The sequence below is a fragment of the Pongo abelii genome, chromosome 20 (assembly GCF_028885655.2).
Source record: "Pongo abelii isolate AG06213 chromosome 20, NHGRI_mPonAbe1-v2.0_pri, whole genome shotgun sequence".
In the NCBI taxonomy this organism is placed as follows: domain Eukaryota; kingdom Metazoa; phylum Chordata; class Mammalia; order Primates; family Hominidae; genus Pongo; species Pongo abelii.
This window is the reverse complement of record NC_072005.2, coordinates 10,458,590-10,484,618: the sequence shown is the minus strand read 5'-3', so window position 1 is coordinate 10,484,618 and position 26,029 is coordinate 10,458,590. Positions and strand designations below refer to the sequence as shown.

General features: G+C 52.6%; 1 protein-coding gene across 3 annotated transcripts in view; it reads right to left on the bottom strand.

Annotated features, from left to right (window-relative positions):
- The window catches only part of LOC100440902 (3',5'-cyclic-AMP phosphodiesterase 4A), a 39,232-nt gene extending 22,535 nt beyond the window's left edge, over positions 1 to 16,697 (bottom strand). Inside the window, exons 1-3 of one of the 3 annotated variants that reach the window (XM_063719931.1) lie at positions 16,375 to 16,631; positions 14,907 to 14,948; positions 973 to 1,164 (exon numbers count right to left, since the gene is read on the bottom strand). In XM_063719931.1, coding sequence (XP_063576001.1) covers positions 973 to 1,164; positions 14,907 to 14,948; positions 16,375 to 16,616 — 476 coding nt within the window. In that variant the 5' untranslated portion in view covers positions 16,617 to 16,631. Of the gene's footprint in view, positions 1 to 972; positions 1,165 to 14,906; positions 14,949 to 16,374 lie in introns of all 3 variants that reach the window. The other 2 variants (XM_024236865.3, XM_054539656.2) reach the window with 2 other exon arrangements.
- Between the last annotated feature and the right edge of the window lie 9,332 nt (positions 16,698 to 26,029).

Sequence of the window (26,029 nt, the reverse complement as noted above, 5' to 3'; positions counted from 1 at the left end):
TGCAGTGGGTGGGCACTCACACCTTTCTGGCTGGACATGCTAATAAAGTAACTGAGAGCAGGCGGGGTGGCTCATGCCTGCAATCCCAGCACTTTGGGAGGCTGAGGTGGGAGGATTGCTTGAGCCCAGGAGTTTGAGACCAGTCTAGGCGACATAGTGAGACCCGATCACTATTTTAATATATTTTTTAAAAACGGAACTGAGGGCCGGGCGTGGTGGCTCACGCCTGTAATCCCAGCACTTTGGGAGGCCGAGGCGGGCGGATCGTGAAGTCAGGAGATCGAGACCATCCTGGCTAACACAGTGAAACCCCGTCTCCACTAAAAAATACAAACAAATTAGCCGGGCATGGTGGCGGGTGCCTGTAGTCCCAACTACTCTGGAGGCTGAGGCAGGAGAATGGCGTGAACCCAGGAGGCGGAGCTTGCAGTGAGCTGAGATCACGCCACCGCACTCCAGCCTGGGCAACACAACAGAGCGACACTCCGTCTCAAAAAAAAAAAAAAAGGACCTGAGGCCGGGCACGGTGGCTCACGCCTGTAATCCCAGGCGGATCACCTGATGTCAGGAGTTTGAGACCAGCCTGGCCAACATGGTGAAACCCCGTCTCTACTAAAAATACAAAATTAGCCAGGCATGATGGCGGGTGCCTGTAGTCCCAGCTACTCGGGAGGCTGAGGCAGGAGAATCACTTGAACCCAGGAGGCGGAGGTTGCAGTGAGCTGAGATCACACCTCTGCACTCCAGCCTGGATGACAGAGCGAGACTCCGTCTCAAAAAAGGAAAAGGAAAAAAAAAAAAGGAACTGAGCCCTTTATAGGAGGGGCAGGGTGCGGCTTACCCTTCACTGGGGAGGACGGGTTGGGGGTGCTGAGGAGGATAGGGGTGGGTGTCCCCCACTCCTTGCTGGGAAGGGCAGCTTCCAGCAGGACCAGGCCTGGGGGACTGGCATGTGGGGAGAGGGATGCTCACGCCTCGCTGGTGACCGATGAGTTCCGGGACATGGTCTTGGGTGACATGTCATAGTCGCTGTCTGAGCGGTACAAGAAGGACTCCCGGCGCTGGCTGGTGGCCGCCCCAGCGTGCAGCACGAGTCCTGGACTCGCCTGCGAGTCCAGGGTGCTGCGGCCAGGAGATGGTGTCGGCCCATTCTCTGCCTCAAAGCTGCAGGGGATGGGCGAGAAGAGGGGTCAGGAGGCTGAAACGCTGTTAGGGAGGTCAAGAGGAATGAGGAGGCCGGGCGCAGTGGCTCACGCCTGTAATGCCTGTAATCCTAGCACTTTGGGAGGCCAAGGGGGGCGGATCACTTGAGGTCAGGAGTTCAAGACCAACCTGGCCAACATGATGAAACCCTGTCTCCACTAAAAATACAAAAATTAGCTGGGCATGGTGGCAGGTGTCCGTAGTCCCAGCTATTTGGGAGGCTGAGACATAAGAATCGCTTGAACCCAGGAAGCGGAGGTTGCAGTGAGCCAAGATTGTGGCACTGCACTCCAGCCTGGGTGACAGAGCAAGACAACGTCTCAAAAAAAAAGGTGGTGGGGTGGGATGAGGAGCCTAAGGGAATTCCAGGCAAAGTCCTCACAAATTCAGGTGGAGAATTTTTTTTTTTTTTTTTTTTTTTTTTTTGAGTTATGGTCTCGCTCTGTAGCCCAGGCTGGAGTAGTGCAGTGGTGTGATCTTGGCTCACGGCAACCTCCACCTCCTGGATTCAAGTGATTTTTCTGCCTCAGCCGCCTGAGTAGCCGGGACTACAGATACGCACCACCACACCTGGCTAATTTTTGTATTTTTAGTAGAGACGGGGTTCCACCATGTTGGCCAGGCTGGTCTCAAACGCTTGGCCTCGTGATCCTCCCTCTTTGGCCTCCCAAAGTGCTGGGATTACAGGCCTGAGCCACTGCGCCCAACCACGTGGAGGATGTCAAAGAAAGACAGACGCCTTAAAAGAGACAGGAGACACAGAATTGCAAAGATGGAACTTGTTGAGCACCGGTGTGCACCCGTCCTCACTGCTGTGCTGGGGACACCCCAAGGCCAAAATTTATGGGATCATTCACTCTTTCCTTCGTACCTCAAATCAGCCTTGGTGCCAAAATCTATCCAGAATCTGTCTACTTCTCACCCACTCCTTGGCCAGCTTCCCTCAGCCAGGACTGGTTGCATTCACCTCTGCCCTAGTACCCACCTCCTGTTTTCAACCCCCAGTCTTTCTTCAGTGGCCACCAGGGGGAGCTTGGAAACACCTGAATGAGGTCAAGTCCTCCCTCTGCTCAGAGCCTTCACTGGATCCCACCTTACTCTGGGCAAAATCCAAAGTCCTCACTGCAGCTCACAGGTCCTGTCCCATGACTTCCCCTTCCCCCCTCACTCATTCTGCTCCAGCCACAATGGCTTCCTCACTGTTCCCTAAAAATCTCAGACACAGGCCGGGGTGAGGTGGCTCACTCATGCCTGTAATCCCAGCACTTTGGGAGGCCAAGGTGGGCGGATCACTGGAGGTCAGGAGTTCTCGACCAGCCTGGCCAACATGGTGAAACCCCATCTCTAATAAAAGTACAAAAATTAGCCAGGCATGGTGGTGGGTGCCTGTAATCCCAGCTACTTGGGAGGCTGAGGCAGGAGAATCACTTGAGCCCAGGAGGCGGAGGTTGCAGTGAGGGCCAAGATCTTGCCACTGTGCTCCAGCCTGGGCAACAGAGCAAGACTCCATCTCAAAAAAAAAAAAAAAAAAAATCTCAGACACAGTCCTGCCTCAGGGCCTTTGCACAGGCTGTTTCTCCAGCCCAGATTTGCAGCGGCTCCTCCTTCCCTCCTTCAGGCCTCTGCTCAAATGTCACCACCACAAAGAAGCCTCCCCTGACCAATCCAGCTGAAATTTCAACCATAATAATTTTTTTTTTTTTTGAGTCGGAGTTTCACTCTTGTTGCCCAGGCTGGAGTGCAATGGAGCAATCTTGGCTCACCGCAACCTCCGCCTCCTGGGTTCAAGCGATTTTCCTGCCTTAGTCTCCCGAGTCGCTGGGATTACAGGCATGCACCACCACGCCCGGCAAATTTTGTATTTTTAGTAGAGACGGTGTTTCACCATGTTGGTCAGGCTGGTCTGGAACTCCCGACCTCAGGTGATCCACCCGCCTCGGCCTCCCAAAGTGCTGGGATTACAGGCGTGGGCCACCATGCCCAGCCCATTTTGTATTTTTAGTAGAGATGGGGTTTCTCCATGTTGGTCAGGCTGGTCTCGAACTCCCAGCCTCAGGTGATCCGCCCGCCTCTACCTCCCAAAGTGCTGTCATTACAGGCGTGAGCCACCATGCCCAGCCCAATACTATTTCTCTTCCTTAAAACACACACACACAAACTAAAATCACACTACTTACTTGACATAATCTATATTTATCTTTTTAGTTTTTTGGAGACAGTCTTGCTCTGTCAACCAGACTGGAGTCCAGTGGTGTGATCTTGGCTCATTGCAACCTCCGTCTCCCGGGCTTAATCAGTTCTCCTGCCTCAGCCTCCCTAGTAGCTGGGATTACAGGCACCTGCTACCACACCTGGCTAATTTTTGTATTTTTAGTAGAGATGGGATTTTACCATGTTGGCCAGGCTGGTCTCGAACTCTAGACCTCAAGTAATCCACCCACCACGGCCTCCCAAAGTGCTGGGATTACAGGCATGAGCCACCGCGCCTAGCCTGGTGTTTTTTTGAGATGAAGTCTTGCTCTATCACCCAGGCTGGAGTCCTATAGGGCAATCACAGCTCACTGCAGCCTCAACTTCCTGGGCTCAAGCTATCCTCCACCTCCACCTCCCAAGTAGGTGGGACTACAGGTGTACACCAGCAAGCTCAGCTAATTTTTTTTTTTTTTTTGAGACAGGGTCTCACTCTGTTGCCCAGACTGGAGTGCAATGGCACAATCTCAGCTCAATGCAACCTCCACCTCCCTGGCTTAAGAGATCCTCCCACCTCAGCCTCCCAAGCAGCTGGGTCTACAGGCACACACCACCACCCCCAGATAAATTTTGTATTTTTCGTAGAGATGAGGTCTCACCATGTTGTCCAGGTTGGTATGGAACACCTGGGCTCAAGCAATGCGCTCACCTTGGCCTCAAGTGATCCACCCGCCTTGGGCTCCCAAAACACGGGGATTACAGGCGTGAGCCACCGTGGCTGGCCCATTATATATTCTGGATACAAATCCCTTATCATGTATTTTTCTCCAAGTTTGCAGCTTATCATTTAGTGATGGGGTCTCACTCTGTTGCCCAGGCTGGAGTGCGGTGGCACCATCATAGCTCACTGTAGCCTCCTGGGCTCTAGTGATCTCCCCACCTAAGCCTCCTGAGTAGCTGGGACTGTAGGCATGTGCCACCATACCCAGATAATTTTTGAATTTTTCGTAGTAATAGGTAATATGCAATATTAGTAATATGCAATATGCAATATTACTAATATTACATATACATGCAATATTGCCAATATTACATATTTGCACATGCAATATTGCTAATATTACATATATGCACATGCAATATTGCCAATATTGCACACATGTATATGCAATATTACCAATATTACATACATGTATATGCAATATTACTATATATTACTAATATTATATATGTAATATTAGTAATATTACATATATTAGCAATATGTAATAATGGTAGTATGGTAATATGTAATAATAGTAATAAGGCAATAGTAATAAGGTAATATGTAATAATAGTAATAAGGTAATATGTAACAAGTAATTATAGTAATAAGGTAATATTTAGTAATAGTAATAGTAATATGTTGCCCAGGATAGTCTGTAACTCCTGAGCTCAAGAGATCCTCCCACTTTGGCCTCCCACAGTGCTGGGATTACAGACATGAGACGCTATGCCTGAAGCGTGTCTTCTTATACATTTTTGTTTTGCTTTGTTTTGTTTTTGAGACAGGATTTCACTCTGTCGTCCAGTCTGGAGTGCAGTGGTGCGATCTCGGTTCACTGCAACCTCTGCCTCCCGGGTTCTAGCGATTCTCCTGCCTCAGCCTCCCAGGTAGCTGGGATTACAGGCATGCACCAGCACATCTGGTTAATTTTTGAATTTTTAGTAGAGTCAGGGTTTCACTATGTTGGCCAGGCTGGTTTCAAACACCTGGCCTCAAGTGATCTGCCCACCTCAGCCTCCCAAAGTGCTGGGATTATAAGTGCCTGGCAGGCCTAGGAGATTTCAAACTTACTTCTTAGTAGAGAGACCATTCCAGTAAAGTCTTATGGTGACTCTCTATAGGCTGACCTAGAAAGCGGAAGCAGGGGGTTCCTATCCTCTCTCCCTCTCCACTTGCACCCAGTCAGAGCATAGCCTGAAATCTACCTACCAGTCTAACCCCAGAGACTACGCAATGGGGAAAGAACTGTCTTTTCAAAACGATGGTGCTGGGAAAACTGAAGAGGTGGACCACATACAGAAATTAACTCAAGGCGAGGCATAGTGGCTCATGCCTGTAATCCCAGCACTTTGGGAGGCCTGAGGTGGGCAGATCACCTGAGGTGGGAGTTCGAGACCAGCCTGGCCAACAAGGTGAAACCCTGTTTTTACTAAAAATTTAAAAATTAGCCGAGCATAGTGGTGGGTGCCTGTAATCCCAGCTACTCAGGAGGCTGAGGCAGGAGAATCGCTTGAACCCAGGAGGCGGAGGTTGCAGTGAGCCGAGATCACACTACTGCACTCCAGCCTGGATGACAGAGCGAGACTCCATCTCAAAAAAAAAAAATAATAATAACTCAAAATGATCAAATACCTAAACATAGGAGCCAAAACTATAAAACTCTTAGCAGCTTCACGACATTAGATCTGGCAATGATTTCTTGAATTTGACACCAAAGCACAGGCAACAACAATAACAAACAAGTGGACTTCAACAAAATCAAAGACTTTTGTGTCTCAACAGAGGCTGAGGTGGAAGGATGGCTTGAGACCAGGAGCTTGTGGCCAGCCTGGGCAATATAGTGAGACCCCATCACTTAAAAAAAAAAAAAAGGGCCGGACACGGTGGCTTATGCCTGTAATCCCAGCACTTTGGGAGGCTGAGGCGGGCAGATCACTTGAGGTCAGGAGTTCAAGACCAGCCTGGACAACATGGTGAAACCATCTCTACTAAAAATACAAAAATTAGCCGGGCATGGTGGTGTGCGCCTATAGTCCCAGCTACTCAAAAACAAACAAACAAACAAAAAAACACAAAGAAACAAAACTTGTTTAATTAGCCAGGCATGGCAGTGTGTGCCTATAGTCCCAGCTACTGGGAGGCTAAGGCTGGAGGATCACTTGAGCCTGGGATGTTTGAGGCTATAGTGAGTGAGCTGTGATCCTACCACTGCACTCCAGCCTGGACGACAGAGGGAGACTTTGTTTCAAAAATAAATAGGCCAGGCCTGGTGGCTCATGCCAGTAATCCCAGCACTTTGGGAGGCCGAGGTGGGTGGATCATTTGAGTCTAGGAGTTTGAAACCAGCCAGGGCAACATGGTGAAACCCCGTCTCAACCAAAAAAATACAAAAAAAAAAAAAAAATTGGCCGGGCGCGGTGGCTCACGCCTGTAATCCCAGCACTTTCGGAGGCCGAGGTGGGTGGAACACGAGGTCAGGAGATCGAGACCATCCTGGCTAACACGGTGAAACCCTGTCTCTACTAAAAATACAATAATTAGCCGGGCGTGGTGCCATTTGCCTGTAATCCCAGCTACTTGGGAGGCTAAAACAGGATAACTGCTTGAACCTGGAAGGTGGAGGTTGCAGTGAGTTGAGATCGCGACATTGGACTTCAGCCTGGATGACAGAGTGAGACTCTGTCTCAATAAATAAATAAATAAACAAAATAATTAGCCAGGCATGGCGGCTCTCACCTGTAATCCCAGCTACTAGGGAGGCTGAGGTGGGAGAATCACTTAAACCCGGGAGGCAGAGATTGCAGTGAGCTGACATCATGCCACTGCACACCAGCCTGGGCAACAGAGTGAGACCCTGTCTCAAAATAATAAATAATAAATTGTAAATAATTTGACTTAATAGACAAATGACTTGAATAGGCATATCTGCAGAAAAGATATTCAAACAGCCAATAAACACATGAAAAAAATCCTTAACATCACTCATCAGGGAAACGCAAATCAAAAGAAAGAGATACAGGTCTGGTGAGGTGGCTCATGCCTGTAATCTCAGTGCTTTGGGAGGCGAAGTGGGTGGATCACTTGAGGTCAGGAGTTTGAGACCAGCCTGGGCAACATGCCGAAACTCTGTCTCTACTAGAAATACAAAAATTAGCTGGGTGTGGTGGTGGATGCCTGTAATCCCAGGTACTTGGGAGGCGGAGGCAGAAGAATTGCTTGAACCCAGGTGGCAGAGGCTGCAGTGAACCGAGATCATGCCACTGCACTCCAGCCTAGGTGACAGAACAAGACTCCATCTCAAAAAAAAAAAAAAAGGAGATACCATGTCACGCCTATTAGGATGGTTCCTGAAGGGCCTTTTACTTTTGAAGATCTTGGGGTTCCTCCATCCCGTGCATGCAATGCCAAGGAGGGTATTTTGGGGACAGCTATGTCCTGAGCCACCTTCTCTCCAGGATGCCACTTGTAACTGGCCTTTACCCGTGTCCTGTTTCCCAGTTGCTCTCCCCTCCAGACAGCTGGTCTCTTCACTCCAAGAGAAGGGACTGTGGAGCCAGGAGGCACTCCTACCTCCATCCACCCCATCTCTCAGCCTCTGACCTGCCTCCTGGGCCTCAGATTTGAGTTCCAGAGACAGACCTTGTTGAAGGCCTGGACTCTTCGCATCCCTGAGGTCACATCACCTCCTCTCTCACCTGCTACACTCTCCGTTCCAACCAGGTCTCTCTGCTGCTCCGATTCCTCCCCACTCACAAACAATCCATTCCTACCTGCTGTTGAGAGAACCACCATAACCCCAATCAAAAATGTTTGTAGGCCAGGTGCGGTGGCTCACGCCTGTAATCCCAGCATTTTGGGAGGCCGAGGTGGGCGGATTACCTGAGGTCCGGAGTTCGAGACCAGCCTGGCCAACACGGTGAAACCCCATCTCTACTAAAAATACAAAAATCAGCTGGGCGTGGTGGCAGGTGCCTGTAGTCCCAGCTACTCGGGAGGCTGAAGCAGGATAATTGCTTGAACCCGGGAGACGGAGGTTGCAGTGAACCGACATCACACCACTGTACTCCAGCCTGGCCGACAGAACGCGACTCTGTGTCAGACACCAACCAACCAAATGAACAAAAAACCCTCAAAACAAACAAACACGTAGAATCACCACACAACCCAGCAATCCCACTCCTAGGACTATCCCCAAAAGAATTGAAAGCGGGGATCTCAAACAGATACATGTACACCCATGTTCACAGCAGCATAATTCATGATGGCCAAAAGGTAGAAGTGACTGACGTGTCCATCAACAGATGAATGGATCAACAAAATGTGTTATATCCATTGAATGGAATAGAATTCAGCCTTAAAAAGGAAAGGAATTCTGACACAGGCTACAACATGGATGAACCTTGAAAACATGCTCAGTGACCCAGCACTTTGGTAGGATGAGGCGGGCAGATCACCTGAGGTTGGGAGTTCGAGACCAGCCTGACCAACATGGAGAAACCCTGTCTCTACTAAAAATGCAAAATTAGCCGGGCGTGGTGGCACATGCCTGTAATCCCAGCTACTTGGGAGGCTGAGGCAGGAGAATCACTTGAACCCGGGAGGTGGAGGTTGCAGTGAGCCAAGATTGGGCCATTGCACTCCAGCCTGGGCAATAAGAGTGAAACTCTGTCTCAAAAACAAACAAACAAAATTACGCTCAGTAAAATAAGCCAGTCAGAAAAAGACAAATAGTGCACAGGAAATTCCACTTATATGAGGTACCTGGAGTACTCAAACTTGGAGACAGAAAGTAGAAGAGTGGGTGCCAGGGGCTGGGGGAGATATGGAAATGGTGTGTTTTTGCTTAAAGTTTCAGTCTGAGAACATTAAAAAGTCCTGGCCAGGTGCAGTGGCTCACGCCTGTAATCCCAGCACTTTGGGAGGCGGAGGCGGGCGAATTGCAAGGTCAGGAGAGCGAGACCATCCCGGCCAACATGATGAAACCCCGTCTCTAATAAAAATACAAAAATTAGCTGGATGTGGTGGTGCGTGCCTGTAATCTCAGCTACTCGGGAGGCTGAGGCACGAGAATTGCTTGAACCTGGGAGGCGAAGGTTGCAGTGAGCCAAGATTGCGCCACTGCACTCCAGCCTGGCAACAGAGCGAGACTCCGTCTCAAAAAAAAAAAAAAAAAAAAAGTCTTGGAGGCTGGGTGAGGTGGCTCACATCTGTAATCCCAGCACTTTGGGAGGCCCACACGGGAGGATTGCTTGAGCCCAGGAGTTCGCCACCAGCCTGGGAAACATGGCAAGGCCCTATCGCTACAAAAAATGGAAAAAATTAGCAAGGCATGATGGTGTGCGCCTGTGGTCCCAGCTACTCAGGAGGCTGAGGTGGGAGGATCACCTGAGCCCTGGAGGTATAGACTGCAGTGAGCAGTGATGGTGCCACTGCACTCCAGCCTGGGTGATAGAGACCCTGTCTCAAAAAAAAACAGTCTTGGAGATGGATGGTGGTGATGGTTGCACAACAATGTGAATGTACTTAATGCCACTGAACTATACACTCGAAAATGGATAAAATGGGCCTAGCAGAATGGCTCACGCCTATATCACAGCACTTTGAGAAGCTGAGGTGAGAGGATCACTTAAGGCCAGGAGTTTGAGACCAGCCTGGGCAACATAGCAAGACCCTATCTCTAAAAAAAATTAAAAAGTTAGCTGAGCATGGTGGTGCATGTGTATAGTCCCAGCTACTCAAGAGGCTGATGCAAGATGATTGCTTGAGACCAGGATTTGGAGGCTGCAGTGAGCTGTGATCATGCCACTGCACTCCAGCCTGGGCGATACAGTGAGACCCTATCTCAAAAAAAAACAAAAAAAAAGGGCGGGCGCAGTGGCTCACACCTGTAATCCCAACACTTTGGGAAGCCAAGGTGGGCGGATCTTTAGGTCAGGAGTTTGAGACCAGCCTGACCAACATGGTGAAACCCCGTCTCTACTAAAAATACAAAAATTAGCTTGGCGTGCTGGTGTGCGCCTGTAATCTCAGCTACTCAGGAGGCTGAGGCAGAAGAATGACTTGAACCTGGGAGGTGGAGATTGCAGTGAGCCAAGATTGAGCCACTGCACTCCAGCCTAGGGGATAGTCTCAAAAAAAAAAAAAAAAAAAACCCCACTCTTAAGATGAAATAATCATAGATCATCAGCTTGGACCTTTGATGATAATGTCCATTTATTTATTTATTTATTTTAGAGATGGAGTCTCACTCTGTCACCCAGGCTGGAGTGTAGTGATGCGATCTCAGCTCACTGCAACCTCTACTGCCGGGCTCAAGCGATTCTCCTGACTCAGTCTCTCGAGTAGCTGGGACTACAGGCACGTGCCACTACACCTGGCTAATTTTTGTATTTTTAGTAGAGACGGGTTTCACCATGTTGGCCAGGCCAGGCTCGAACTCCTGACCTCAGGTGATCCACCCGCCTCAGCCTCCCCATGTGCTGGGATTACAGGCGTAAGCCACTGCGCTCAGCCAATAGTGTCCATTTGTTGAGCACCTGCTGTGTCCTGGGTGCCAGGTTAGATCCTTTCAGGCATAGAGTAATAATAACAAGACATTTATTGAATGCTTGCTGTGTGCCTGGCATTATGGAAGTGCTTTATACACATTGACCGATAGAGGGCTCCAACCCACTCTGTAAGTTAACATATAGGTCCTGGTTTTTTGTTGTTGTTTTTTTTTTTTTTTTTGAAATGGAGTTTCGCTCTTATTGCCTAGGCTGGAGTGCAGTGGCGCCATCTCGGCTCACTGCAACCTCCGCCTCTCAGGTTCAAGAGATTCTCTTGCCTCAGCCTCCCTAGTAGCTGGGATTACAGGCGTATATCACCATGCCTGGCTAATTTTGTATTTTTAGTAGAGACGGGATTTCTCCGTGTTGGTCAGGCTGGTCTCGAACTCCCGATCTCAGGTGATCCACCTGCCTCGGCCTCCCAAAGTGCTGGGATTACAGGTGTGAGCCACTGCGCCCGGCAACATATAAGTCCCGTTAACATTCCCATGGCATAAGGAGACATGGGGTTGGTGGCTTCATTGTCTGAGAACCGTGTCCTGTCTCCTAAGGTGGATTTTTTTTCAGCTCCAGAGAAGGCGAGAGGAACATAGCTACACAGAGACGACGCCCCACCTCCAACTCCCCGGCCCAGGGTTTAAGCTACAGTTTAGGAAGGTGAGACTCTGTTCCCAAGTGGGTGCCCAGCTAGCACATCCTGGCACATCCACCAGCCCCAAGGGGCTCAGCTCACGTCAGCAGGAGCCCAGAGGCCTGGATGGGGCCCTGCTGTTTGTGTTTCAAGACCCGATGTCCCCTGGGCTGAGGGAGGACAGAGGGGAGGGTACAGGACTATAGAACTGCTGCCTGGGAGCTGGTGGGGATAGGGGAGAGTCAGGGCCAGTGATGCCCCAGAATCAGACCCCTGAGCCATGGAGAGTCACCCCTCCCTGGCTTGCCACTGACTGCTCAGGGTGGCCCAAAGTTAGGCCAGAGGCCACTCCAGCAACACCCCCATGGGACCCAAGGCTGCAACCCAGACACAGGGGTAGCTGCCAGCCTTACATCACAGCCACATGCCCAGACACTCCATTGGAGGTGAAATGACCTGCCCAAGACTCCCTCTTAGGCAGGCTAATCATTGTTTTTTGTTTGTTTGTTTGTTTGTGTGTGTGTGTGTGTGTTGATACAGGGTCTTGCTCTGTCACCCAGACTGCAGTGCAGTGGGGCGATCATGGCTCACTGCAGCCTCAGCCTCCCGGGCTCAAGCGGTCCTCCCACCTCAGCCTCCTGAGTAGCTAGAACCACAGGTGCACACCACCACACCCAGCTATTTTTTTTTTTAAGCAGAAATGGGGTTTCACCATGTTGCCCAGGCTGGTCTTGAACTCCTAGACTCAAGAAATCTGCTTCCCAAAGTCTCGCCCTCTCAAAGTGCTAGGATTATAGGCATGACCACTGCATCTGGCCTCAGGCTGACCATTTGGTGACACTTTCAGATGAAGTTGCTACCTGTTTCCCCCTCCATGTGGCCCCTAGGCCTTCCCACCAGGGCTTTTGGGAGCATGAAATTGGGCTTGTTGAGGGCTATGCAGCAGCTGAGGGAGAGTCTAGGCCTTGGGGGATGACTACTGCAGGGACTGATGGCACACAAACAAGCTAGGGAGCGGGGGCGGGGGAAAGGAACACATTGGTAAAGATTATAATAACAAGAACTGTGGCCAGGCACAGTGGCTCATGCCTGTTGGAGCATCGCTTGAGCCTGGGAAGCGGAGGTTGCAGCGAGCAGAGATGGTACCACTGCACCCCAGCCTGGATGATAGAGATGCTGTCTCAAAAAAAAAAAAGCCTGGGCACAGTGGCTCATGCCTGTAATCCCAGCACTTTGGGAGGCCAAGGCGGGCAGATCACTTGAGGTCAGGAGTTCGAGACCAGCCTGGCCAACATGGGGAAACCCGTCTCTACTAAAAATATAAAAATTAGCCAGGCATGGTGGCGGGGCGCTTGTAATCCTAGCTACTTGGGAGTCTGAGGCAGGAGAATTGGTTGAACCCAGGAGGCGTAGATTGCAGTGAGCCAAGATCACACCACTGCACTCCAGCCTGGGTGACAGAGTGAGACTCTGTCTCAAGAAAGAAAAAAAAAACCAAACTTATGTGAAGGCCACATGCTAGGCATTGTGCTATACTGTAACATGCATTAATGCTCCATTTTCCAAAGAAACTGAGGCCAGGCACGGTGGCTCACGTCTGTAATCCCAGCACTTTGGGAGGCCAAGGTGGATGGATCACTTGGGGCCAGGAGTTTGAGATCAGCCTGGCCACCATAGAGAAACCCCATCTCAACTAAAAATACAAAAAAATTAGCTGGGCTATGGTGGCATACACCTGTAATGCCAGCTACTCGGGAGGCTGAGGCACAAGAATTGCTTGAACCCGGGAGGCAGAGGTTGCATTGAACCAAGATCACTCTACTGCACTCCAGCCTGGGTGACAGAGCGAGACCCTGAAAAAAAAAAAAAAAAAAAGGAAGAAAGAGAGAAAGAGAGAAAGAGAGAGAAAAGAAAGAAAGGAAGGAAGGAAGGAAGGAAGGAAGGAGGGAGGGAGGGAGGAAGGAAGGAAGGAAGGAAAAAGAAAGAAAGAAAGAAGAAAGAAAAAGAAGCTGAGGCACAGAAAGGATAAATACCATGGTTATTAGTAGCAGAGCATGGATTTCTTTTAAAATTTATTTATTTTGTAGAGATGAGGTTTTGCTATGTTGCCCAGGCTGGTCTCAAACTCCTGGGCTCAAGCCATCCTCCCACCTCAGCCTCCCAAAGTGCTGGGATTACAAGCATGAGCCACCACACCCAGCCTAGAAAGTGGATTTGAACCTGGGCAGCTGAGCTACAAAGCTGCGTCCAGTGTCTTCCCCCGGGGCGCGCAGGGCAGGCAGGCCTGGCGTCTCCCCTGGCTCCCTGTGCTTTTCCACCTGACTCACTTGTAGGTGGTGCCAGGCAGCCTTTATGGAAAGGCCTGGCATTTGCTTTGTGAAGGTCACACGGAGGTTGAAGGCGGGTGCTGGAGTGTGTCTCCCAGGCAGGCGCGTGGTGCCAGGTGACACAGCTGTTTGGGGGGCTGAGTATGTAAGAGACTGGGGGAGAGGGAGGTCTGTGTGCCCCGGGGCATCGCACATAGACATCTCTGTGGCATCGCACATCTGCCTGTGTGAGCAGGGGCTGGGTGCTCATGAGTGCCTGTGTGCATCTCTGTGTCTTTATCTGTGTATTTCTGAGTCTGGGTGACTTTATGAGACCATGTCACACTGATACTGTGACAGTCCCTGACCCCTGTGTGGGCACGAGGTGCGTTCCTGTGTGTATCTGGTGCAGGTGGGAGTCCAGCTTGCAGAAACATGTGTGGGCCCTGGGTGTGTATTTTGGTGAGAATGTGTCTCACCAAAATACAATGTCCCCCACTGTGGAGGAACGCAGCGTAGACAAGGATGTGCGATGGCTGGGCCAGGGTTGCTGTGGTCTGTGTGTCACCTGTGTGTGGCCATGAGTCAACTGCAGGGTCCTCTTGGTGCAGCCAGGAGACCCACACCTGGTACGGTAAACAGCAGGTGACCCGGATTGCCCTGTGTGCGTGTCTGTGTTAGAGACCATGGAGCAGGAAAGCAAGAACAAGGCTAGAAGAAACCCCTGAGAATTCTGAGAACTTAAAGGCCACTCACAGCCCCAGCTCAGTCCAGCCTATTCTAAACACCCTCCATGCGTCCCAGAATCTCCCCTCGCCACCCAACCCAGCTTGGTTTTCAGCCTGGCAGCTCCAGCATGAGAGGGGGTGGGGAAGGTAAGGCTGGAGACACTGAGCCAGGCAGGGACTTAGGGACCTGGTTCTAGGCCAGTGGCCTGGGATTGGAGCCCAGGTGACGCTGGACACCCATATTTGCAGCCAAAGTGAATGCCAGAAGCCCAGGTTTAGGGGCACAAAGAGGGTGACGGGTCCTACCTTGGATAGGCAGGAATAGACCCAGCACCCACTTTGAGGGCTGCCACCTTCAAGAAGCCCTCAGCAGCACCCCAGGCCTTTAGAGCCAGGAAAGGGAGTGGGGCCCCAGCCAGATCCTGGAAGCCACTTAGGGGACTCACCCAAGTAGACTCAGCACCCCCACTCCCCCAGCACAGCCAGTGCCCTTCAGTATTAAAAGAGAGGACTGACTGGCCACGGGCCACCCACCTGACAGATCTGCCCGGAGGGTGCCGACGGGTGTCCTCATCGCTGAAGGAGAAGTGGGTCAGGGACTCGGGGCCCGTGGGGGGCAGTGCCAGGGCAGGGGGCCGGGGCCGGGCCCGGGGCGCTGCACCGGAGCGCATGGGAGCCAAGCGCCGTCGTCGGGGCGCGCATGGGGACGGCTGCAGGGTGGTGTGGCGCGCGCTGCTGGCCAGGCCCAAGGTGTCTGCGGCCTCCACTGCCGGCACCGCCTCCACGCCTCTGGTGACCCCCCCAGGGACAGCCCCGGGCGGTCGGGCGTTCCTGGGTCTGCACGGGGGAGGGGAGCGCACTGGCGCTCTGTCTGCCTCCCCCTGCAGGGGTCCTGCGGAATCGGACGCACACTTCCCCCCTGTCTCCTCCCTCCTAGGCCTCTGGGGTGCCCCGGGGCTCCGGTTTCCCGGCTCCGGGCCCGCCCTCCTGCCACCGCCTCCGGCCCCGCCTTTCCCCCCTCCCCGCCCTGACGTCGAGCTGGGCCCGCTCGAGGTCTCTGATCGCCGTGCGCCCCCGGGGAAACGGGACTCGAGTGTGGGGCCGGGTGACATAAACCCAGGGGAGGGGAAGGTGCAGCTCAGCGGTGGGGAGAAGAGACAAAACAGACAGAAAAGACAGATGTGGAAACAGAGACGCAGGACGCAGACAGAGAGACCCGGAGAGAGGCAACGATTTCCCTACACACACCCTGCGGACCCCACGCGGGGCTCCCAAAGGCCCCGGCCCCTCCTCCTCTTCTGTCCCCGCCCCATTTCGTTCCTGGGGCCAGTCGCTGGGCCCGGTCCTGCCCCGCCGTGCCCTCCTTCAGTCTGTGCCTCAATTGCACGTGGAAGGTAGGTGGAAGAGGGGGAGGCTGAGGACCCGGAGAAGCCCCCAGGGCCAGCCAGTGCCCAACTTCGGGCTGCCAACTTCTGCCTCCAGGATATAAGGACATTAGAAAGCCAGACCGGATGTGGCCTCGGGGCCTGTCACCCCCAGACTTCCCGCCCCCGCAGCCCACCCCGTCTGGCCAGAAAGGGAACTTCCATTTGGCCTCCGTGGCCCGGTACAAGGAATGACACCGAGCCTCACCGCAAGGCCGCCCCCAGAGTGCATGACTGGCCCCATTTCACAGGCCAGTAGACTGAGGCTGACAGAACTGAACACATAGCCCCAGGATGAACACATGACCTGGATGGCAGGTCGCCCTCACTCCTCCAAAGCGTGACCGCAGCTTCAGGTTTGCACAGGAAGTGGGAAGGATGCAACATTTATTAAACGTCTACTGCATGCCCTATCAGAAGTCTCCAGGGCAACCCTGGCGGGCAGGGAGATTTTGATCGCTGCTATGTGACAGAAGAGGAAAGTGAGGCTGGAGAGAGTGAGCCACGAACCCCAGACCCAGGCGTGCGCCAGGTGGCCAGGGGCGACTTGAACCCACGGCCACCAGCGCTGCACTTACCCAGCCCCAGCCCACGCCTGGCGGCCCAAATCCTGGAAGCTGCGGAGAAGCCGAAGGCGTCTGCGGAAAGTTGGGGACGGGCTGGCAAAGAAGACGGGCGAGGACGGCGGCGAACACAGGCGGCGGGGCGCGCGCGGGGCCAGGGGCTCGGGCAGGAACGCCTCGTCCTCAGCCGCCACCGCCACCGGGAAGGCCACCAGTTGCAGCTCCGGGATGCGGCCTAGGCCGCGCGGCCGCGCCATGGCCGCGGGGCGGCCCCGCCTCGGCGGGCGCTGGGGAGCTGCGCCGCCCACCACGGGAGGCCCACGCAGGCCGCCTGCCCAGCCCCGGGCCCGCGGGCCCCACCCCGCCCTGTCGCCTCGGCCCTTCCGGCTTCACGCTGGAGCCGCCCCCAGGGCGGGGCGGGTCTGGGGCGCCAGCACGGCTCTGGCGGGGACTCCCCCGCAGACCCCAAAGCCGCCCGCGTTGGCTCTGATGTCCTCACAATCGCCGCACGCGTCCCCACAAACACCAGGGACACCCCCAAATCTGTGGGGACACTCCTGCAAACTCTCCGTGATGTTGACAGGCCCCACAAGCCCCAGGAGCCACCCCACAGTCTCTCAGAATCCCAAGGAGCACCCTCACTGTCCCTGAGACAACCCCACACAAGAAGTTCAGGGGTACCCCCTCAAATCCCAGGGCATCTCAGCACAACTTAGAGGTGTTCTGAGACACCCTCATAGACCATGGGGCACTCTCATAGCTCTCCAGATGCCCCCATAATCCTAGCAGTATCCTCACTGTTTCTGAGACATGCCACAAGCCCCAGGAGTGCCCCAAGAATCCCAGAGTGCACCCACGAATGCCAGGGATGTCCCCAAATCTCTGGGGGCGCTCCCACAAACTCCCTGCCAGTGGTGTTCTGAGGGCCCAGGGAAAACCCTTCAGATCCCAGAACCCCCACCACAGTTCCTCAGATGTCCCAAAATTCCTCCAGAGCTCCCCATCATCCCCAACTCTCATCATCCCATCATGCATAGACCCTCCCTCAGTACCTCCAGAATCCCCCACACCCACAGAGCCATTTTCATAGACCGAATATAGGTTCCCACCAAATCCTAGAGTTCTCCACAGACCCCAGGAACACCTCCACAGTCCCTCAGGTGTCCCTTAATCCCTGAATGGTTCTACAGCATCTCTGAGATGCCCCCACAAGTGCTGAGACCCCAAGACAACCTCAGGAATGCCTTCAGACTCAGGGGATGCCCTAGTAACCATGGAGATGCCAGCAAAATCTGGGGTGCCCCAATAGACCACAGAGACACAACTAGATTCCTCTCCAGCTCCTAAGACAGTCTCACACCCCAGAACAGAATCCCAAGATGCACCCCACAGTCCTTGGGGACAACCTAGAATGCCACCCACAGCTTCTGAGATGTGTCTTACAACTCTTAAGACACCCCTAGAAGGCAGGTGTGGTGGCTCATGCCTGTAATCCCAGCACTTTGGGAGGTGAAGGCGGGCGGATCACTTGAGCCCAGGAGTTCGAGACCAGCCCTGGTGACATGGCCAGATCCCATCTCTACAAAAGATGACAAAAATTAGCATGGCATAGTGGGATGAGCCTGTGGTCCCAGCTACTTTGGAGGCTGAGGTGGGAAGATCACCTGAGCCAAGAGGTTGAGGTTGCAGTGAGTTATGATGGTGCCACTGCACCATCTTGAGACAGTGAGACCCTGTCTCAAGAAAAAAAAAAGAGGGTGAATCTCTATTTTCTTTTCTTTTCTTTCTTTCCTTCCTTTTTCTCTCTCTTTCTTTCTTTTTCTTTCTTTCTTTCTTTTCTTTCTTTCTTCCTTCCTTTTCCTTTCCTTTCCCCTCCCTCCCTCTCTCTCTTTCTTTCTTTTCCTTTTCTCCTTCCTTTCCTTATTTTCCTTCCTTCCTTCATTTCTTCTTTCCTTCCTTCCTTACTTTCCTTTCCTTTCTCCTTCCTCCCTTCCTCCCTTTCTCCCTTTCTCTCTTTCTTTCTTTCTTTTTCGACAGTCTCACACTGTCACCCAGACTGGAGTGCAGTGGCACGATCTTGGCTCACTGCAACCTCTGCTTGCTAGGTTCAAAGGAGTCTCGTGCCTCAGCCTCCCAAGTAGCTGGGATTACAGGCATGTGCCACAATACCTGGCTAATTTTTTTTGTATTTTTAGTAGAAATGGGGTTTCACCATGTTGGCCAGGTTGGTCTCAAATTCCTGGCCTCAAGTGATCCACCCGTGTGAGCCACTGCGCCCAACAGTGAATCTCTATTTTCGAGTCCACCTCTGTGAAATATCTTTCCTTCTCTAGTGTTGGCTCTGATGCCATGGGGCCCAGAGTGAGGAGGCCTGGGCTTGCATGTGGCCTCTGGCACTTCTTAGCCATTTGATCTTGGGCTAGTCACTTCATTTCATTGAGCCTCAGTTTCCCCAGTTGTAAAATGGGTATAATACTACCACTTACCCCCATGGATGGACACATAAAAGGCTCAGAAAAGTGTCTGAACCTAGTAAGCACTCAATATGAGCTACAGTTATTATCATTATTTGACAAATATTTACTGAAGGCTTATAATATGCAAATCACTATACTAGCCAGAGAGTATAGATAATGATGATAATGACGATGATGGTGATGATAGCAACTAACCCTTTAGAAAGCTTCCTATGCATCCAGTGCCTCTAGCTATGATCTCTCTCTCTCTCTCTCTCTCTCTCTCTTTTTTGAGATAGGATCTCACTCTGTCATCGAGGCTGGAGTACAGTGGCACAGTCATAGCTCACTGCAGTCTCAACTTCCTGCGGTCAAGCGATCCTTCAACCTCAGCTTCCTGAGTATCTGAGTATCTGAGTAGCATGTGCACCACCATGCCCGACTAATTTTTTGTACTTTTTCTAGAGGTGGGGTTTTCCTATGTTGCCCAGGCTGGTCTTGAGCTCCTGGACTCAAGTGATCTGCCTGTCTTGGCCTCCCAAAGTGCTGGGATTACAGGCGTGAGCCACCACACCTGGTCTTATGATCTCATTTAATCCTCACAAAATACCCACCAGATACCTATCAGGTGATACTTTTTTTTTTTTTTTTTTTTTTGACAGGGTCTCACTCTGTCATCCAGACTGCAGTGCAAGTGACATGATATTGGCTCACTGCAACCTCCACCTCCCAGGCTCAAGTGATCCGCCTCCCTCTCAGCCTCCCAAAGTGTGTTGGGCATGAGCCGCTATACCTGTCCCAGAAATGCATTTTCGTTCACTGATCAGTTAAGGTTTCAACGCCCTTAGCTTCCCTGAATTGTTTTGCCAGTTCATCAGATCAGCCCTTGGGAATATGGTTTTTACTAGGCCCATTTCAGAGACGGGGAAGCCAAGGCCCAGAGAGGAGTGACTTGGCCAGGGTCTCCCAATCTAGAAAGATCAGAGCTGGATTATGGACCCAGCTGTCTGGCTTCAGAGACAAGAATTTTAGCCATGAGGCTACACAAGCCCTTTATGGATGAGTTTCCTTCCAGCCCAGTGATGCTTGTCCCGTCCTAGGAAGCCAGATGTAAACTGAGGCCTAAAGCCAACCTTGATCATGGCCTCATGGTCTATGAGCCCTTACATGAGCTGCCTGTCACCTCGCTCCCTCCTTTTTTTCCACTGCCTCCTCGCTCACTCTGCCTCAGACACACTTGCCTCCAATGTATCAGACACACTCCCACCACAGGACCTCTGCACTGGCTCTTCCCTCTGGTTGGCACCCTCTTCCATCAGACACCCATGTAGCAACCTCCCTCTTTTGTTTTTTGTTAGACGGAGTCTTGCTCTGTCACCCAGGCTGGAGTACACTGGCACGGTCTTGGCTCACTGCAACCTCCACTTTCTGGGTTCAAGCAGTTCTCCTGCCTCAGCCTCCTGAGTAGCTGGGATTACAGGCGCTTGCCACCGCGCCCAGCTAATTTTTGTATTTTTAGCAGAGATGAAGTTTCACCATCCTGGCCAGACTGGTTTTGAACTCGTGACCTCGTGATCCCCTGCCTCGGCCACCCAAAGTGCTGGGATTACAGGCGTGAGCCACCGTGCCTGGCCCTTGCCTCCCTCATTTTATTTGGGTCTTTGTTCAAATGTCACCTCCTCAGAGAAGACTTCCCTGACCTCAGGATCCCTCTTTTTTTCATATCCTATGTGTGACCATCTTGAATTATCATACAGCTTTACTTGCTATTTCTTTTTTTTTTTTTTTTTTTTGAGATGGAGTCTGGCTCTGTCACCCAGGCTGGAGTGAAGTGGCGCAATCTCGGCTCACTGCAACCTCCACCTCCCAGGTTCATGCAATCCTCCCACCTCAGCCTCCCAAGTAGCTGGGATTGCAGGCGTGCGCCCAGCTAATTTTTGTATTTTTAGTAGAGACAGGGTTTTGCCATGTTTTGGCCAGGCTGGTCTCGAACTCCTGGTCTCAAGTGATCCACCTGCCTCAGCCTCCCAAAGTGCTGGGATTACAGGCCTGAGCCACCACACCCGGCCCTTTACTTGCTATTTCTGCTTCACCCTCTAGTCTGACAATTTCAGGGCAGCAGGGATTGTGTCTATGGCAAGGGTGTGCAATCTTTTGGCATCCCTGGGCCACACTGAAAGATGAAGAATTGTCTTGGGCCACACATAAAATACACTGACACTAACAATAGCTAATGAGAAAAAAAGAAAAAAAGAATCTCATTGTTTTAAGAAAGTTTACGAATTTGTGTTGGGCCGAATTCAATGCCATCCTGGGCCATGGGTTGGACAAACTTGGTCTACAGCATTCTCAGCCACAGTTCTGAAGGCGCTCAGTGTTTGTGGAATGAACGAATCTGCTAGAAATGAGGAGACTGAGGCTCTGACAGGTGAAGGTCACACAGCGAGTCCAGGACAAAAGCTGGATTTACTTATTTTATTTTTTTCTTTTTGTAGAGACAGGGTCTCACTACGTTGCCCAGGCTGGTCTCAAACTCCTAGCCTCAGGCAATCCTCCCACGTCAGCCTCCCAAAGTGCTGGGTGTGAGCCACCTCGCCTGGCCAAAAGCAGATTTGAACTCTTTTCTTTCCTTCCTTCCTTCCTTCTTTTTTTTTTTTGACAGGGTCTCACTCTCTCACCCAGACTGGAGTGCAGTGGCCCAATCTCGGCTCACCGCAACCTCCGCCTTCCAGGCTCAACCAATTCTCCTGCCTCAGCCTCACCAGTAGCTGGGATTACAGGCATGCACCACTACCACCTGGCTAATTTTTGTATTTTTAGTAGAGACGGGGTTTCACCATGTTGGCCAGACTGGTCTCAATCTCCTGACCTCAAATAATCCACCCGCCTCAGCCTCCCAAAGTGCTGGGATTACAGGCATGAGCCACCGCGCCCAGCCAGATTTGAACTCTTTCATACTCCACAATGAAAAGAGTGGGCTCAGATGCCCTCACAATTCTGTTCTCACCCTGCCAGACTGTGGCTCTCCCAGGTCCAAAGCCCCAGTTTTCCTAAAGTCATAAGAGCCTGCAGTCAATCTGTTACTAATGAAATATGGGGCACCCTCCCCACCAGCCAGGTTTGCGGTTTGGGGGACGCCCCCTTTCTCTCTGCTGATGTCATTTGAGGAAGTACTTTCTCAGAACACCAGCTCCTGACTGCCCAGCGCCTACGTCAAACATATCAGCTTCACCACAGCCCTGGGGGTGGACAGTTCTTATTTTTCAGCCCCGTTTGACTGATGAGGAAACTGAGGCTCAGAGAGGCACAAGCATTGGCCCCAAGTCACACAGTGAGTCAGCGGGCAGGGCTGCCATGTGAATGTTACCCAGCGATCTGGAGTGGAGGAGATCTGTTTTTTTTTTTGTTTTTTTTTGAGACGGAGTCTCGCTCTGCTGCTAGGCTGGAGTGCAGTGGTGCCATCTCGACTCACTGCAACCTCCGCCTCCCGGGTTCAAGCGATTCTCCTGCCTCAGCCTCCCGAGTAGCTAGGATTACAGACCTGTGCCACCATACCCAGCTAATTTTTGTATTTTTAGTAGAAACGGGGTTTCACCATGTTGGCCAGGATGATCTTGAACTCCTGACCTCATTCGTGATCCGCCCACCTCGGTCTCCCAAAGTGCTCAGATTACAGAGCCACCGCGCCTGGCCGAGATCTGGTTTTTAACTCCTATTCTCACCTTCCTCGCTGTGTGACCTTGGACAAGTCCCATGGTCTCTGTTTCCCGGGCAGGAAGCGCAGAGCCAAGGATGCTGGGGTTCACCGGCCTGCCGGGCAAGCGCGCGGAGGCGGGACGGGAACTCCACGGCTGCAACTTTTCGGCCAGGTTCCTCCCTGTCCTCCAGACGACAGTCCCCGCAGCGTGTGGCAGGGGCTAGCGCATGGGGAAAGCGGCCTGGTCCCAAGCCCGGGAGGGCGAGGACCCCACACGCAGCATGCGGTCAGCCGGCCTGGCGCCCGCACTCCAGGACGCTCAATCAGCATAAAATAATAATACTGGGCGCCGCGACGGTGGCGGCGACTTTGCTTTGCTCCGGGACTGGCGGCGTCCCTGGGGCAGGTCCGCGCTCGGAGCGCACACCCAGGCTGTGCCTTCCTCGTCGTCCGGCAGAGGGCGCGCGGGGAGACCCGCTCCCAACCCACATCCAGGGACTTGGGAGCGCCAGGGACAAGGGGGAGGCGAGGACCCAAGTGGAGACAGAGACCAGCGACCAGACGGAGTCCCCAGCTCGGCTGCCTCCACCTGCTTCTGGGGCCACGCTGTGCCCCCACCTCGATGGGGAAGTTTTAGGGCCCAGGGAGGGGGGACGCAGGGTCTGTATGTTGGCCCCGTCCCCAGTTCAGACAGCTCCCCACCCCCCACCACCAAAGTCCTCCTCTTCCTCCCTCTCCATCTGCCTCTTGACAGATCGTGGCTGTGCCGTGACTCAGCCGTCTCATACATCCTCAGGTCTGGAGGGGAGGTTTGGATGACATCTCAGGTTGGGGGTGGGCAGTGCCCTCTCTCTGGGGATTCCTTTGACCCAAATCGGGGAGCTCACTGGACTCCTTTTGCGGTAGCTGGATGAACTCCAATGTGGGGAGCACTGAATCCTGTATGTGCCCTGGTAAAAACCCCCTTTTTGAAGAAATGCCTGTTCTAAGCATTGAGGTTGCCATCAGAGACCTTCCTCCTTTTCCCTCGGAATGGGGGAGGACCCTGGCACTGATGCCAGCTACAGCCCACCCATCAGTCCCAGCTTTGAACCTCAGCACAGACACTGAAGGGTGCACAGGCCCACAGCGAAACAGAAACCCGAGTCTACGTGGGGATGTGGTTAAGGTTCCTGTTTTTTCTACTCACCCTGGAGAAATGGGATCCACCCAGGTCCCCCCTCCTTAGTCCAGGTCCCTGAATGGAGATCTACTGATTATGTTAAGTCCTTTACACACATCCCCAAGCTCACAGAACCCTCAAAGTGAACCCCACATGGCAGTGCCAACAACAGCCCCACTTTACAGACTGGAAAATTAAGGCTCAGAGAGGGCAAGACACTTATACAAAGACGCACAGGAATTGGGGGGACCTGCGTTGCAATTCCAGCTCCCCCATCTCCTGGTTGTGTGAGTTTGGGTGAGAAAGAGAAAAGGTTTAGCTGGGTGCAGTGGCTCATGTCTGTAATCCCAGCACTTTGGGAGGCTGAGGGGTGGGCAGATCACCTGAGGTCAGAGTTCGAGACCAGCCTGGCCAACATGGTGAAACCCCATCTCTACTAAAAATACAAAAATTAGTCAGGTGTGGTGGTGGGCGCCTGTAATCCCAGCTACTCCGGAGGCTGAGGCAGGAGAATCACTTGAATCCGGAAGGCAGAAGTTGCAGTGAGCCTAGATAACGCCACTGCACTCCAGCCTGGGTGACAGAGGAGACTCCGTCAAAAAAAAAAAAAAAAAGAGAAAGGGTTTTGTCTCTGGGCTCCAGTTTCTCCATATGCCAGCAGGAATACCCTGCTGGAATACGCAGGGCACTGGGGATGAGGATGCATATGGAAAAGTCCCTGGCACGGAGCCAGAGGGTGAGCCATTGCGAGATGGATACCCACAAAAATAATGATGATTATTACCACTCAGCCACTGTCCCCTAAGACTCTGAGCCCCAGAGACCAGGCTAGGAGGAGTCCCTGGAGCCTTGCAAAGAAATGGGGCCCGGATCCTACTTCATTTCACCCACCCCTTGGTGTCTTAGGACAGTGACCTATGCCAGTTTGGCCCCCTGCCCCAGTTTTAGCATTTTCTGTTGATTCCAGCTTTCTCTTCCTTCAGCCTCTCTCCAGTTCCCTTTGGGAAATGTCAGCCCATGTATGCTGGGCCCATGACACTTGCTTCCTGGTGGGTACAGGGGTGCAGGGGGACTGGGGCTGGGGGGTGACCAGAACAGAGGTGGGGGTGGCCTGGAGGGCTGCAATGACTGCTGAAGACCCCCAAAGAAACTTAGGAAGAGTAGGGCTACATCTTAGAGGGGCCTCACTCAGGAGCTCCAGGGATAAGAAGCCCAAATCTGACCGTCTTGGTGATATCCCCAGCAGTGGGGCATCCAGGTAGAGCACACGAGCAAAGCTGTCAGTTACACACATCGCTGGAGCACAAGCAATCAGACCCTGGAGCACCATCAGAGCAGGAACAATAACTAAGAACACCAGGTGGTTAGAGGACACCAGTTCTTAGGATACACCAGGCAGAGGGAACACAGACCACATGTCAGAGCACCGACGCTCAGACATGAGCACCTGGCGAAGACTAACACATAGCCACGGTGTTTCAATCACAGTGTCTAAGGAGCACAGACTGTTCCACGAACTCAATCACATTGTTCCCCAAGTGTAAACACCGCAGTGCCACAATCGCTGCATGCCAGAAATGACACTGTCACAACCACATTGTCCCTAGACCACCGACACCATTGCACAATCACTGTCGTAGGAGCAGAAACAGTCACTCTATCCCAATCACTGCATCCCATGAGGCCACAGTCACCCTGTGACAGTCACAGCATTCTTGGAGCACACACAGTCACTGTCACAAACCCTGTCCCAGAAACACACAGTCACACTACCCTGGAAATACACAGCCACACTGTCACAATTACACTGTCCCTGGAGGACACATAGTCATCGTGTCACCATCACAAGACCCCAGAAGCTCACACAGAGCACACAACTGAGGCAGCCACAGCTGGTCATACCCGGACAGCTGGAGCAAACGGAGGTCAGTCGGAGGATACCCTCAGAGGAGACCAAGCTCAACACACAGGCACCCTCACTGTACTGTTACCTCGGCAGTCGGGGACTCCTTCCCTCTGTGCTGGCACTGCACCCCCCCCCCCCACTGTTTCCTGCCTCTGAACAGCTACTTAACCCTAACACTCTTGCCCTGAGAGGGGAACTCCGATCTAACACAAGGCTCCCAAAACAGTGCTCCCCCAAGAGGCACCCTCTGGATTTCTGACCCCAGCTGCTGCAGGAGGAGTCCACTAACATCCCCGCAATAGAGTCCTCCATCCCCTAGAAGGACCCTGAGAGCACCCCACCCTGAACTAAAGATCCTGGTCCTAGCAGGCACCCCCTTACTGAGTGCTCCAAGAGTACCCCAAACACTGCGAATCTAGCCCTCAGTATAGTGCCCCCAGGAAGGTCCC